The sequence below is a fragment of the Manacus candei genome, unplaced genomic scaffold (assembly GCF_025592945.1).
Source record: "Manacus candei isolate 608988 ecotype Guabito, Panama unplaced genomic scaffold, ASM2559294v1 h1tg000056l, whole genome shotgun sequence".
Classification (NCBI taxonomy): Eukaryota; Metazoa; Chordata; class Aves; order Passeriformes; family Pipridae; genus Manacus; species Manacus candei.
The window spans coordinates 8,446,179-8,462,946 of record NW_026138104.1 but is presented as its reverse complement, the minus strand read 5'-3'; the positions used below and the strand labels follow the sequence as shown (position 1 = coordinate 8,462,946).

Here is a 16,768-nt window from a genome sequence, read left to right as displayed (position 1 = left end):
TGTTGAGATGTTTTTGTGAGAAGCAGCAACATGAGAAGGATAAGGCAGCAATTCTGTCCTCACAGCATGAGCATTAGGCACAGACACAGCTCCCTTGGCATGGGAGGGCACAAATCACCCTTCCCTTTGAACAACGAGGGGGTGGGGACACAATAATCTGTGTGTCCTACCCAGCCGTGGGAGTAAACAGGAAAGACAAGACCAGGAGGAATGCTGGACTGTGAAGAATGGCAAATTAAAACTGCAAAGCTCCTCACCCTACCATAGATACTGTAAAAAACCACAGATATACCATAAGCTTTTTTCTAAGATTTACTTCTTTTCTTTTTGAAGAGAATGTCTTTGAACATTCAAGCATGTTCTTTCTTCACTTACTTTCAGTAAGAATATTATTCATTTGAGGAAACTTCTGATACATCACACACAAATAAAGAGGAGGAACTGAGAGAATGTATCAACAGATTTATATCACACCACAGGACACCTGAATAACTGAAATCCATCAGGATCATATTTCTTCCACAGAGATATTCTTAGCAACAGTGTTCCTAAAGACCATAAAAAGACACCACTTTGATGCAGGCTCTGAAGAACACATCATTGTACAGAGTTTTGGCTACTGGAAATGCCACACAATGGTATGCTTTTCCTCAGAACCCTTGCACTCCTATCCTCATCCCATCCATCCCCAATTGCTTTTACTACATTGTAAAACCACAGTTTGCTGCCATCCTCCTTGTTGCTTTGAGCATCTGCTAAGAAACCAGATATGATGACTAATCCCAGGGGTGACAGAGTTAAAGACTAAACAGAGCCAACTAGTAGTGACTTCTACTGGCCCTGTTGGTAGGTTAATGGCTGTCCCCTGGGCAATGTATCTTCTTAACTTGAATGACACAAGTTAAGCAACCTTTTAAAACCTTGGTTTGTGCTAATCCCACTCAGCCAGCCCCTTTATTCCGTTTACTCACTTCATCTGCAGGCAAAATGTTAGTAGCTTTTTCTGTTGCCCTAGTTTAGATACTATAGAATTCCTCTTGGTTTATTACTTTCATCTCACTGCCTACATCAAACTGTGAGATTTGTGACAGTTTTCTAAATCAAAGCTGTACCGCTCTGTAGCCATAGAAGGAGTTCTCTTCTGTAAAAGCCTGGAGCATGGGGTTTGAGGGTTTTTAATCCTATATACTAAGAGCTGTATTAACAGTAACAACATGAAAACAGAAGCAAGAAGGATTTAACAAAAGAAAATGGCAGGATGGAAAGGATATGAAGAACAGACATGCAGCTTCTCTACAAGCTTTCACTAGATGTTTATTTTCTTGTATCAGCTCTATTAAGAGATTTCCTATGAACCATTCTAAATATATTTCTTTAAAGGCAGCGCTACAGTTCTTCTGAATAATGAGGCCAAGTTTCTCAGAAATAAGTATGTGATTTCTAATTCTCCACATATTCAAAGGCAATTTTTGTTACCTAGATGGGAGTTTGGGATCTGTGGATCAGCCCCAGCTTGACGGTCATTTTATAGAGAAAACCTAGCCTAGCAGGTTTTTCTTAAATGCCTTGTATTTTTCTTTTCTGAACAGGCATATAATTCTTATACAAAATTAACATGCACTGCTGGAGCTGTACTGGTGGTTAGCCCAGTACACCACAGTATCATCTTCACACAAGTTCTACAGCCTCTCACATACTGTGAAAACACCAGTGACCAGGAGCCACACCAGTGACAGCAGATGAAAGACATGATAAAACGTTTAACTAGCTGTGTATGTCTTCAGTGTTTAATAAAAATTATGTGCTTTTGTAAAATATCACAACTTCACTATCTGCTCAATAGCAGCAAAGTCTTAGCCACTAAGACTTTTTCCATGACCTATACTTACATCACCTTATACAGGGATCTCCCTGCACACCTGTGTTTGTCAAAATTTTTAAGTCTCAAAGAGACCTATGTGCTGTACAAAACTGTTTTGATAATCGGGTAACTGTAATTCTTTTCCTGCCATCACCATCTGGGGTTTCATGCCTGATACCAACCCAAGTAGGCTCCCTGCTTCAATTCCAGGTTTGCGCAACAGTGCTCTGCCCTTTCCAATACACTTGGTTACACAAATCTCCACCTCCTTTTTGAAACTGATGTATCAAAGCAGTGCAAGGAGTGATTGCAGTGAGAGAGGAGGGGCACATGGAAGCATCTGGGAGCAATAAGCTCTTCAGCCAGAACAAGGGTTTCTATACTCTCATTTCCTTCCATCCTTTTTAATATAGGACACTACAAAGAAAATTTCCAGGGGCCGAGCCTGCTCTGTAACATCTGTTCTACAGTACTCGAACAAGCTGCCATCACAAATAAAAAGAGATTTTAGAAGGGTCTGTCAGAAACACAGACAGAAAAATGCTGAATTCCTTTAACTACTACAGTTTTATCTCTTTTAAGTGCATTAAGTGCAAGTTCTCTGAAAAAATGTACTGCCTAAGCACACAGATCATAGCAGCCAGCTCTTCCTAAGAAAAAGAAGCCTATCCTTCTTTTTATTTTTTTTTTAATATACTCCAAAAGACTACAGCCTTGTTTTGTCAGCACTCCTCTCTCTGCTTATGTGCTTTTCAAGCTGTTACTCTCGAAGAAATGCCAGTATATTTAATAATACAATTTAATCAACAATACTCATGTCTTTATTTACCATTAATAAACACAAAAACAACAGTTTGTGGGTAAGAACAAACACAGACAACAGCAACTTCTGAGACATTTATATGAACTTGCAATTACAGTATTTAGGATTACTGACTAGTCATCCTAGACCTTGATACTTTTCAGTATCTAAGGAGTTTCTCATCTCCATCCATATCACCAGTACCTTTTCCCTTGAATTTTCAGAATACATTCCATATAAATAAAGTTACCAAGTTTGGGGGTTGACTTGGATACATTTCCTTCCTCCCTGACGATCCTGAGCCTTCTGCCAGTAGAGACAACCTGCCTGGGATTTCCTGACAGAGAAGCCCAGGGAGAAGAGCAGCTGCTCCACAGGCATTCCCAGCACCAGCAGTAGTTCCACGAAGGCCACTGGCTGTCCAGAGTACAGGGCCACCAAGCACACGCAGCTCGGTTACATGGTGCATGTGCAGCAAGACCAATGGATCCAGGCTTTGCCAGCTTAGTGTCAACACCTTAGTCAGCATGTGGGAATGGACATGAAAAACAGCTGCTTCTTAGATATTTATTGTAACTTGCAAGAATAGTAAGATGATTCCAGGATCCAGGATGTCCCCAAGTCTGGTACTACTTCCCTCTGGGAGAACAAGCAGAACTCGCTAAGCTCTCTTCTGTGTGGAAGAGATACAGTCATCATTTGGACCTTTCACTGTGCATGGCAAGTAGAGAGGAGCATTATTAGATTCTTCAGTTTTGTCCCAGAAAATAAAAAACATGAGCACAGTGAACTCGGAACCCCGTAAAGAAAACTGAATTATGCTTGAAAACAACACAAAGCCACATTGATGAGTTACATATTGTAGCCTGAATCAAAAATTGTTTTGCTCTATACAAAAAAAACCAACCAAACAAAAAGGAAATAAGATTATATTCTCCTGCCATCTGCTTCAAGCCTACTGGCTGAACAGCTTTTACAAAGCCTATATCAAACCCAGCCTCACAGATAACAAAAATGGCTTTTCCATACATCTTAGAGACTATGATTAATTATTTTTGCTAAACAAAGTTACACATGAAACACCAGCCTGTTTCCACTGGGAACTTTTCTGACAGCAATCAAGATACAACTACCCACATCTGTTCTTGCCCCGCCTCCTATACCTGAAGCTAGTACTTCTTTGTGGAATAGAGCTATGAGAAATCTGCATTTCAGTTCCCTCATCACAAGAGTTTAACTATGAGACAGCTAAAATAGGCACCAGCATTTTATAGCAAGTGGGTACACATCTTCTAGATTCTCAAAACCTGAAGAGCTTTTGACACTTATTTTCCGTTTTGCAGTGAAATCTTGTCTGGCTGGAAGGAAAAAATCCAAGTTCAACAACCAATTACACACCAAAACTGTTACTGCTGACTCAACTCAGCATGAAATGCAATACAGACAGGCTTTTCTTTTCATGAAAGAAATCTCCTCGTAGCTCCCTCCACTTTGAAAGAAACAATTTTTAATCTTACATTTTCACATTTGGATATTCTGCTGCTCACCCTGTGGCGACAGATCACTGCATGAGAGAGGAGCTGTTGATATCCCTGGCTTAGAGCTATACTGATGCTCTGCCCTAATTTCAAACACAGTTAGACAGCACTGACATAAAGCCATCAGCTTGAAGTTGAGTCACAAAGTGGGCTCAGATTTGGTGTGTAAAGCCTGAATCAGACATATATTGCAACAGGACAAGCCACAGCTTGTTGAGACACTGATCCACATCTCATTGATACTCTCCACTGACTGGCACTTGCTGGCCCAGCCCTTAAATCTTATATAACAATCCCATCCTGCAGCAAACACTGAAGAGAATGTTTTAGATGCTTTTGAAGGTTACACTACTGAGATAGTATACTAATATTTTTGTTAATAAGTTTCACTCTAGCCTTCCTGAATATAATCTGTAACCTTGATTATGCCTACTAGCTTACCACTGGAAACTAGAAGAGGAGAAAAAGTTGAAAGGATGGAATTCTAAACACCTCACGTACCCATCAGCCCTCCTGCCCCACACTTACCCTGCCTTAATGCACCTCCTGGCTGTAGTGCAGCCACTAACATAACTTACTAAAGCACAGCAGTTTAAGAGCAATGGGAATTTTAGCTCTTTTTCCCCTTTTTACAAAGGACTAAGATTCACAGCCACTGAGTTCCTTAAAAATCCTACTGAAGAAAGGCAGAAGGAGAGGGAAAGAAATCTGTTTAGCAAGTATCTTTGAAGACAAACGGCCACAAAAAAGTGAATTTATGAAGCAAAAGGAGGGTGTTTCACGGTAAAGGCTCACACACAAGCAGATAGAGCATGCCACTAAATGCTCCATCAGAAAGTAAAGATGCTGAAAATAACCTGAGGTGGTCCTTGAGAAAACAAAACTATTTGAAAAGATAAACTAGTCATATGCAATCTAAAGAAACACAGTTGGAAAATACACTGAATTTAAGAGTAAGAAAAGTATTTCTACCTGGAAAGTAATAATTAAGCTTTTAAAGCTGAACTATGTCCTGTACTAACTACTGCCTTTGAAATACAAATGTTTACATGTATTTGCTTGTTCTAAAAGCACACAGACCTCAGTGAGTATTGTCTTTTAAACCTAGCTCCCATATCCAATGCAGGAAGACACCAACCAAACTGTTAAACAGCTGTAACTGCCTGTAAGCCAGGTCAGCTTCTGCCACTCCCACAAGCTGTTCCTGAAGCAGTGCCCTGTGTGGGCTCCTACCATGAGCAGTCTATACTGCAATCAGCACTGCCCAAAACCAGCATAAGCAGCAATACAAGTCACCTTGCTTCAAAAGGCCTTCATCTGGTGCAACTGCAACACAGCTGGGAGCAAAGCTTTCAGAAGAAAAACACTCATTAGGATGACAAAATTTAGGATTAGTATAATGCTGAAACTTTCCACAGCCTCTGCAGTGCGTAACTTGTCATTACTTGAGGGAACATTTAGTCTTCACAGAGGCTTACTAACATTGCTACTGCTCAGCACACAGGCAAAGGGTCATCTTTATTAAGCAGGATTTTAAAACAGATTAAATGCCTTGTCACAAAGCAGAAAGAGTACACAGAAAAATTCTACTGAAAACCTTGTGAACAATTTCCAGATATTCTGCTTAGTTGTTCATACACCTTAACTCAGTGTAGGCCTGCCAGGTACAGATTTTCTTGCCCCACTTCGGATTTACTCACATCCAGAAAAAACAAAACATCCACAAACATTCTCAGGGAAACATTCTGAAGGGTGAGTTGGCTCTGAACTCTTGACATATCATATTCACCCACTATCAGGCCACTAGGGTAACAATTCTAGCCCACCTTTGGTTTCCTCAGGTATAGCACAATAAGAAAGCTTAAATGCCCATTCTGAAGATTTCAAATTTACTGAGCAATGGTACTTTAAAGCTTCTTTGCCTTTTTAGCATTGGCTTGGACATCAGATTTCTTGTGCATTTGTTAGCAAGTGCGAAAAGTTGTAAGACTGCTCTTCCAAAGCACCCATCCGCCTTACATGACAGTCCCTCTATTCTTCCAGCAGCTGCAATCAAAAGGGTCCCCTCTGTAATACTGCAAGAGTTACCTCTTCTTTTCTGCAGTGCTGTGACAGCTAGGGGCCCATTTCTTTGATGTCCAGTATTTCATGCATCTGAAAATAATTTACCAATAATTTTCTCTTTACAGAAGTACTTCATGCCTGTCAGAAAGAGACTACTGACACAACTTTACAGAGAACTCAAGCTCCTCACACAGCTACAGGATGACATTTCCAAACACCACCCAAGTCACATGCTCTCGAAATAACCCTCAGATTTTTGGAGGGAATTCTCTATTTTCCGTTCTTTACCAACTCATTCAAGTCTAGATCTGGTAAATTTGTCCTTGTTTTCTACTAGATGTTACAAGTCGCTTTAATTCTGGCACATCAGGCTTTAGTGATCTTTAATAAAGAGGCATGAGCTCTATTGATTCAGGGAGACAGCATTTCAATGGTTTCTATTTAACATTTTAAATGAAACCACAAGGAGTAGAAATTCAACTTTAAAAGGCTACATTTTTCTGTTGAGGCCACTCTGCTAGAGATGATACACATCCATAGCAGATACACACTGAACTTCAAGACAATCTCTTTCACTAATTCAAGAAACTGTTGATTTTGAAGTAGTGGCATGCAATTCTTAAATAATGAGGTAATGATCTGCATACAGATTAAAGTTTGATGGAAGAATGGAAAGCAAACTCAAAACAGAATGGACCAGAAGATGGGGGTGCAATATGAAGCAAGATAGTGAAGAGTCCCAAGTTTCCACACCACACTAATTGGCTGCCTGTGAAAAAATGCCTTCCACAACAGAACTTACAGAGCGCAGGGGCGTGGGAGTAGGGGAAGAAACAGGACTAAAGGAACTCACACAATCAAAACATAACCATGTGTCAATTTTTATCAGTACTGTCACCAGTGTCTACACCATCTCAAATAAAAACTTGGGTACATTGGTTCTATCTTTAGGGTCTATCTGGAAGACTGAGGGTACTCATGCTTCCATACTTCTGTGAAATATTTTTATATCTGTACTGTAAAAAATAATAGTTATTTCCAGCTTCACTTTTAATCAGGGAAGTTGCAGGAGCACCAAAGAAATGCAATGGTGCAGTTATAACATACAAAGGACTTTGTGAAAATTCTCTCAATTCATTGTGGCATCATCAGATGTTGATTATACCATTTAAACCTGCAACGTATCACCAGACTTATTGCAACAATGACTGAACAAGGAAGAGCTGAAATTTGCTATTCTGTTTAACTTGCACTGCCTTATATTTAAGCTTCTTCTTTAAAAGACAATCATGCTAGATTTGTTATGGAAATGGGTACAGTTTAACTTACATGATTCTCTATGTGCCTAGACAAGCCACTTTTTTTAAGATGTGACTTCTGGCACTGTGCCATAAGATACCAAGTCTAAGTAAATCCTTATTACACAGATCACTGACCTGAATCTACTGATACTCTTACAATCTGCCCATCAATCCAGCTGTCAGGTAAACTTATTACATCCCACACATGAAATATACACAATTTTAAATCGAGGAAAAAGTTACACCACTTTCAAAATGGCCATTTAAAAACTTCTACCATTACCTTTCCCCCAAAACAATGAAAAACTATTTCTGCTTCTCTGAGACTTGATACCAAAACTATGTTCCTTCAAGGTAGAAGGAAAAAAGCTATATACAAAAGGCAACTTAACTAGTTGACTCCTACTTCTTAAACACATTAAAATAATTTATTTGTGCAATGGTTTGTTTTTTATAAACTGTTTCAAGTTTCACTGTGTTGCAATTCAGTTTTCAAATGTAGTTTTAAGCCAGATTTAAACAACTGTAAGCCTTATATGACAACCTTATGAACACATTACCTGTAACATAATAATTATTGTAATCAAAACATTCTCACAATGGTATTGCTAAATAAAAATCACCACATTGATTTGTATGCAGTTATGACACCACTAGGTTTGCCACTTGTCAGAATTTAAAATGTTTAAATATTCCCTTCATGAACTTGAGCCTCAGAAAATTTGTATATATTTGAAAAGTCATGATTAAAAAAGCATGGGTTTTGATTGTGGATTTCTTTAAATTTTAAATCAGATGACAAAACTTTATTACCAGAACCACATTTAGTTTGATAATCCATAGCAACATCAGAATGTAGCAGTACACATTATTTGTTCCTTTTATTAATGGAAAGGCAGAAACCAAATTTGGTCGTGTGGTGGGGGGAGTTACTTTGTTTTAAATATTCTCCTTCTTTCAGGAAGAGGCTTCCTTCAGCAGCTCAAAAAGCCTGTAGACAAGGACTAAACATGCAGCTTCCTGGGTCTAATCACCTCAAAAGTAAAATAAAACAAAGCCCAGCCTAATGAGATGGCAAGCCCAGAAGTCACAAGTGTTAGCAGGGAGTTACTACAGCACCAAAACAATGGAAATGATGGATTGACACATAATTTATTATTCCTACCTTCCAAATACTTAGAGACTTTCTCCATTTGAACTGCCATATGGTAAAGCAAATGAACAGAAAGATGCAACATTTAGCTTTAAAATCATTTACAGAAAACAAGCCCCCAAAACCACTGAGTTATGATTATTAGTAGTACAAAGGAAGTTATTTGTCCGAACCTGAGGTTAGGTCAGATCCTCTGTTCTTTTTATCTTCTACTATTTCATAGAATGGGCCTATTACTTGAAGTAATTCTTCAACTTTTTCCGTCATTGGCATACTCTCAAGAATCTGCACAAATCCAAAATATGAAGCATCTTATGAAAAAGCATTTCAATGACTCATTGATTTCAACTGATTCTAGAAACTGCTGGTCATTGTAAAGCTCAGCAACGTTTCACTAAGTCATTAAACATGTTATTCTGATTTCTTTACCTTTTTTTTAATTAGAGGAAAACAACATAAAAGTAAATTACTAGACAAGAATCTTCTAGTTGTATTAACTTCTTTTAGGTGAAGAAGAGATGACAGAGCAAATGCAATTGCCAACACTAAAAGACAGCCTTGGCACAGTATTTATGAGTAGACTTGGGAATCCATTACTTCAGCAATTTCAAACTAAACCATCTCAAAGTTCAACAGGCTGCTCTTATCTGATATAATTATTTTATAAACAAGTCTTTCCACAGAAAAAAATAAAACGTAAAGACTTGTTTTGTCTTAGAGCATTCTTCATATTGTCAAACACTATCATCTTCAGTGGAATGCAAGGAGCAGATCAAAAGTATGCTACTGAGTCCACCTAAACCCAAACAAAAATGGACACAATACAACAAAACTGGGACAGGACAAAGAAACACTTAGAGGAAGAACAAACTAAAACCAAGTTCTGCTCTTGAAGTAATTTGGAGCATTTCTTCATTTTAAGTTAATAAAAAATAATACCTCTGATCATCTGATAGGAATGTAAAATCTTAAATCTAAAATAGATTAAACAGAAGAGATTCAATAATTGAATACTATTTTAAAAGTACACAATATTTTTGTCTAGTTTAAGTCCTTTCAACCAAGCTTTTTGTCAATAGCTTTGTTTATCTTTTACCCTCTACTTTTTTAGTTATTATATTTTAAAAGCTTCAATAGCTAAAGGAAAAAAACTCATGTTGAAGCAAACTAACAGCTACGGGGCACCTCCTCCTCCAGAGGAGCATCAAGAAAGCAACAGATGAAGGTACAAGTTGCCACAGAACATGCTGCTCGAAAGCACCAAGCACACCACTAAGCAGCAGGAGCAAAAGCTACGGCATTATTCCACAAAGCAGGAGCACCAGGCAGGCAATCATGTAACAAGTCATCACTTGCAAACCAATCAAGAATACCAAGAGACAACAGTCCTACCAAACTGCTGTTTCATTGCCACTTCTCTGATCTATTCAGTGTATATAATTCATTTCGTGTTTGTTAGAGAGAAATACTCCAATACAGAGCTGGATATGAAGCAGAGATTGAACAGTTTTGTGATTACTTTTTTTTTACTTCAATAACATTGAGAGAAACCAGAAGCCTATTCTAGAATAAAAGACTTGTGTTTGTTATGTGTTTACTTCTAGAGCCAGCTCTCTAAACTCTTTCACACATGCATTTCTACAATGTCTGAACATAACTGCTCTCCAGCTATTCTAAACAGACCTCAATATCCTCTGTGCTACTTGGAGCAGTTCTTAGAATCTTTTCTAACTGATAGCTTTTATGTGAGTATGAAAAGAGCAAGTACTTTCACAAACAAAACCAAATGCTTGCTTATATAGCCACTAGGCATAATAAGCAATCTCAAAATTTGAAAGCGCAAAATAAGTTTTTATGTATCCTGAATTACTGTTTTCTTTCTATATCAGACAACTCATATATAAAGACTCAAGTTTTAAATTAGAAGCACCATATAGTTAATAATTCCTCATGCTAGGATATCATTTATTTCTAATATATAACAAAACAATATATCTGAAGTGTAAATAAGTTAGTTTCAGCAGTATTGCAATATAAAATTTCAGAAATGCTACTTGAAACATAAATTAACCTTGAATCTGAGCTCAGGTGCATTTTGTTTACTTTAGCTAGAAGTAAGACATTTGGTCATCTCTCACCAGCACTGCAGAACCTCATCCAGACACATTCCTGAACATCTGCAATTTTCAAGGCTACCACATTAAGTGTGTGTGGGGGGAAACAACAAACAAGTTTAGAATAAAAGCCTCTTGTGACAGGGTCATCTGACTTATGTATAGCCCAAACACAATGCTCTAATGCTAGGGACATGCCCCAGGGGCTGGGGGGAATATGGCAATCTTATACACCCTTAAACACAGTCCTGTGACACCAGAGTACAAGTGGTTTTTTGCCCCCCTTAGACATGGATACCTATGCTGCAACAGCAGACTGCCCACAGTAAGACCACAAGGATTAGTGCAGTATGTGCTGATAGAACAACCCAGTGGATCCATTTGAAATGCACTTCCACTGACATTTCAAGCAGAATCAATTGGGTTGGAAAAGCTGAAGCTAGTATTTCAAATGTGAGAGCTGAAACAGCATCAAAGCAGGGTAAACAGATTCCCCAGTTTCAAAGCTGAGCAAGGCAAGAAGTCATTTGCTCTCCAATCCCTACATGTAAATCATAGAGGCAGAATATTTGTGCTTCATTAGGGCCAAGTAAGCAGATCTCCTCAGAGGAGGGTCACTAGAGGTTTTTTTTAGAACAAACATTGCAGTTTCACTTAGTTTTAGAGTCCTGACCAAAGCAGTTACTATGCTGAAAAAAAAAAAAAAAAGGTAGTCTACTGAAGTATTACCACATTTTGAATCCAAGATCTGATACGAAGCACTAAACCTTGTGGCACACATTCAAAAAGTATTATTAAAATTTAGTAAGATCTTTTATCAAACAAACAGCATTTGGCCTTCTGTGTTTTCTGGAGTTGCTTATTTTTCATTTTAAAGCAGATACAGTAATACCAGCAGGAACTAAATTACCAAAATTACAGACAGGAAAAAGATCGGTAAATCAGACTCCAGCTCCTTGCCTAATAAAGGTTTTTGTCGTATCAACCATTAAACAGGTTAAGAGTTCGAGGTAGACATAGTGGCATTGGAAAAAAGCAACTGTATTCAGAGCAGAACTTAGATTTTCCCCCCCTCGATGCTCATGTCATTATAATAATAGATTACAATTACACTTTTATCCAGATTGACAGCAAATAATCTTTAAATGGGAAAAGCCACCTAGAAAAGTTTCAGTGAAAACGGTTAGTTAATAAGACAAGAAACTTAAACTCTGTTTACTTCAGTTAATGCTGCAATTCCTGCTTAATATAGTAACTATGACTGTTTACAGGTTACACCTCTATTCCAAAACAGAGCACATTACTCAATGCCGACTGTTTGACTGCAACTACAATATACAGGGAATATTTTCATGACAAGTACAGAAAATTCAGGTTCATGAATTCTTTCTGAAAAACCAAAGATAATTAAGTTTATATATTTGATTATAATCACGCCTCCAGTCATGACAGTGAGACTTTTGCTCCTGAAGACCTTCTGGAGAGTTGTTTTAATCTCTTTTTCAGGATAAGGATCTTCCAACTCTAAGAACTGAGGCAGTTTGCAGTACAGCTTTTCTTCTGCTGTACTTTAGGTTTCACTGTTTTCCCCACTGCCTCCTTTACCATAATTTCAATAATTCACTGTCTTCACATCTGTCACTTAAGTTCCATATCAGCTAGAGCTCTCCTGTTTCTCTGAAAACAACACAAATTTTGTAGCTTTAGAATGAACTACATAATTTTCTTCTCTTTATGGGCCAAACAGCACTGTACTGAAATGAACAGTTCACACAGGGGATAACTCATTTGAAGCTTTGACAACAGTAGTCAGCAAGAACCACTTCACATTCCTCAATTTATTTCTGGAACATTTTAGGAGATCCCTTCTACTCATCAGTAAACTTACCTTTTTCATTTCTTCAACATAGGCTATCATGGCTTCTTCTTTGGACATGTTTCCCAAGGCACTCCAGGCATCCCTAGGAAAGAAAGTCACATACACCTTCAGTATCTTCAGGATGTACTGGATTTTTTTCAACCTGGCTTTAAGTAGGTCAGTTATGTAATGCCCAAAGTTTCTCTGATACAAATAAAATGCAAGAACAAATCAGAATTTTTTTCTAAAGTACAAATATATAAGTGGCTAGGATAGTCACACAGTGGTACATCAATAAAGAAACAAACTGAACAGATTGGGGACCAAAGAGTTCCTCACTGACTAGCTATGATCTTGTACACAGAAAGTTATCAAGCCCAGATATGAGACACACACATTTCCCTTTTGACTGAGTCTAAGACTCTCTGCTGTATAAAAATAACAGGCACAGACACTTCAGCCAGCATTTATAAACAGCTGTTACCAAGTTAGAACAGGCTACTGGAAAAATCTTTCCTTTCTGAGTTTAGCAATTAGGGAAATACACATCAGCCTAGGAGGCAAATAGTGTAACTATCACCTTCAGTTACCACAGCAGCTACTTACGACCTAAATAAAATCTTCCCCTCTCCAACTCTGCAAGACAGAAAACTGCAACCAAATTTATCAGTATTGCACAAGGAATCTGTCAGACTGCAATAAAACATTTCCTTAGTCTTGCATGTGATTTGACATCCCAGAGTAGTTGTCCCACTTACAGAAAAACACCAAGGTTGGTGGCTTACATTCCAGCTGCAACCAGCCATGTGGGTGGAAGCTTACCACCCTAGTCCTCTGCAAAGATATCCCTGCACCCTAACCTGGGGAGCCCAAGGAGGAAGGAAGGAACAAAAAAAAAAAAAAAGGTCAGAGGAATCATTTCACAGATCCCAAGTTCACCATGACCATAAAGACAGCAATAAGACTTGTTCTTCAGGACAAATCATCATTAAAATATAATAAACAAAACATTCACACTGGCTTTTCAAAAGAGAACTTAGCAATTTGGTGAATCAGAAGTCTTCCCAGGACAAGGAGAATACAGATAGTGGGAAGCCCTGCCACTGAGCGGACAAACCAGAAAGACACATAAATGTAACCTCTCCCCAAGAGCTTGAAGCTGTATCAGTGGCTACCAATGAGCACTTATTTACTTCAGGCTCACATCATACATGAAAACTCGAGAAGGAATAACTCCAGACACTCATCCACATCACTCATTCTGCAGAGCACCTACAATTTCATTTTACACCATGAGATAAATGCTGCTGAGATACCATGATGGTGGTTGCCCGAGAAAAACCTGTCCATCTGCAGCATCCAAGCGATTGTTTCCACCTGCAACTCTGAGAAGTTATAAATTATCTGAGCTAGAAAGTTGGAATACAACAGAAAACTAATTCAAGCATCACATGTTGTAAACGTTCTTTCTTTTAAGAAGGAAACTAACTAAACTCTTCCTCCAGGTGCCACTCATCTAAACACCTCCACTCCATGCATTAAAAAACCCAAAACAACAACTCATGAAAAGTTACCATTTATATCTACCAATGGGATCCCAAAATCCAGGTCGTGGAATGTTACAGGGTCCTTGGGTTGCTTGCTTATAAAAGCTATAGAACTTGAGCATCATTTCATTCGTTGGCTGGAATGAACCTAGTGAAAGCATTTTAAAACACAATTAAATTGCCATCAAGAATATTAACAAGTATTTTACAAGCTTAGTATTTCTGTGACGAAACAGCCTGCAGTTTGTTACAGCCTGATTCACAGTAGTATAATTTAAGTCAACACAGAACATCTTCACCTCATCTACCATGAACCAGCACCACTGAAAATATTTACTTCACAAAGAGGGAGTTTCAGACTGAGTTTAAGGGACCTTTACTACTCCTAAGGTCAGATTCCATGATTAGAATAAAAAAATTAGATAATAAGTAACTTAAAGTAGTGTCCTTTCACTCAGTTTAAAAGGACAGTTTGCCGTTACAGACTTATTGAGAAACTCCAGAACTTAAAATAAAAAATAGTAAAAAAAAATAACCAAACCAAACACAATGAACCCAAAACACACCCTTCCCTAGCGTTTTTGTTTACTTTGGATATTTGACAGCACTTTCAGTAACAGTTTCACCATACCTCCTGACTTTGTTTTCTTTTCTTTCTCTGCGAGCACACTTTTTTAGAGGTAGAAAATGTAAATATAAAACTCTAACAGCTGGCAGGGAAAATTCTTAACCAACCCATCAAATACTTTGCGGTTCTATTCTAATCACTAGGAGAAGTTTACAGTGGCCTTTATCTTAGTGCCTAAAAAAAATTCCAGTTTTACTTACACCATGATGATGTATGCAATAACCAACTTTTTTTTTTTTTAATTATTATCACTACTCATAAGAAAGATATGTTATGGGTTGGGGGGGGGTTGGTGTTGGTTTTGTTTGGGGGTTGTGTTTTTGGTTGGTTATTTTTTTTTGCTTTTCCGTTCTGTTAACTCTTTCAGCAGAGGGAACTCACGGTAACAGCTTCGTCAAACCAACTTCAGGATTTCAGGAGGGCTGAAATCGCGGAGAGCTGACAGACATCGTCGTCCATGCACCCAGCTGAGGAGCTCGGAAGCCCGACCCGGTGTGTCCCCGGCAGAGGCGGAGCACGGCACTAACGCCGAGGTTTCCAGCGGTTCTCCACTCGCCGGCTCCGGCACCGCCCAGCCCGGCGCCCCGCAGGCCGCGGGCACAGCAGGGCCTCGCTCGCCGCCCCCCGGGCCCTGCCCGATCCCGGTGCCCGCCCGGCCCCGATGGCGCCGCTGTCGCCGGGCCCCCCCCCGCCGCACTCACCATTTTTGGGCAGGCTCTGGATCACCTTCACGGCCGCCTCGAACCGGGTGGCGTGCACGGAGCTGGTCTCCGCCATGGCCCCGGCCCCCCGCCGCCTCCTGCTCTGCTGCCGGGCCGCGTCCAGCGGGGCGGGCTTGGCTCAGCTCCTTCGCCGCAGCCGCCTGGACGGGAGCGGTGCCGGGAGCCGCCAGGTCGTAGCCACTCGGCCCTGGCTCCGATCCCCGCCCCCTCCCCTCCGGCGGGGCCGGCACAGCCCGCCCAGCACCTCGGACCGGCCTCACCTCGCCCCGCAGCCCCGTCCGGCCCCGCACACAACCCGCCCCACGCCCGCCCCGACCTCAGGCGCCCATGTTATGTCTCCCACAGCGGCTCCCTGCCCTGCCCTCTTCCCGCACCGCCCCGGGGCCGCGGGGGTACGCCGGGAAACGTAGTTTCTTTGTCTCTACCTCTTCTTCCTCTTCCTCCCCGTTCTCCCTTGTGCTTCTGTAGCCACAAGACATGAGAATTTCAATTCATGCCATATCCCAGCCGTTTTACGGACCTCAGTTATCCTCAGGAGCTCCACTGCCCACCACCCTGTCAGTTTGCTATGCTGCTGCCTCCCCTCTTCACAGCCATCCTCATACCCACACCTATTCACACAATTCACCTAAATTACCGCTATTTTTAAAATCGTTTTAATGACTCCCATTTAAATTAAAATTTTAGGCATGAGAGCTTAAAAGCCTAGAACCCAGGGAGCACCTATTTCCATGGTATCCAGAGAAGGGGGTGAATACCAGCTCAGTACCACCAGCTAGCTCGGCAGCTAAATAAATGAATGGCCTTATTCAAAAGTGCTGCCCATCCAGCACTCTGCAAAGTCAAACAAAAGTATGCTAAACCAACTGCTTTTGTAGCAAGTGGAATAATTTACCCAGTGAGCAACAGGATGAATTAATAGCCCCATTGAATGGAATCGAGTACAAAATCTTGGCATTCAAGTCAGTTCATTTATCTAGTACACAATATATATTTTAAATTCCTCTGCAGGCATTTGTGTGCTCACAGGGTATGCCCTCTGGTGGGACAGAAAAGCTCCAGAGAGAGGGAATTAGAGCAGATCAGCCCTGGCTCTGCTGAGCTAGTACATTCCATAAGGTCAGCAGCCAGCTGGCCTGGGGAGAGCTTTGCTGGAGAGCAGCTGACGCTTCCATAGGTG

General features: G+C 40.1%; 1 protein-coding gene across 4 annotated transcripts in view; it reads right to left on the bottom strand.

The window, feature by feature from the left end:
• ACBD5 (acyl-CoA binding domain containing 5) overlaps positions 1–15,817 on the bottom strand; it is a 30,270-nt gene extending 14,453 nt beyond the window's left edge. Inside the window, exons 1-5 of one of the 4 annotated variants that reach the window (XM_051802448.1) lie at positions 15,568–15,817; positions 14,266–14,386; positions 12,722–12,794; positions 8,893–9,004; positions 8,732–8,764 (exon numbers count right to left, since the gene is read on the bottom strand). In XM_051802448.1, the coding sequence (XP_051658408.1) occupies positions 8,732–8,764; positions 8,893–9,004; positions 12,722–12,794; positions 14,266–14,386; positions 15,568–15,643 (415 nt within the window). In that variant the 5' untranslated portion in view covers positions 15,644–15,817. Of the gene's footprint in view, positions 1–8,731; positions 8,765–8,892; positions 9,005–12,721; positions 12,795–14,265; positions 14,387–14,856; positions 14,910–15,567 lie in introns of those variants that run through there. The other 3 variants (XM_051802451.1, XM_051802450.1, XM_051802449.1) reach the window with 3 other exon arrangements.
• Positions 15,818–16,768: the final 951 nt, after the last annotated feature.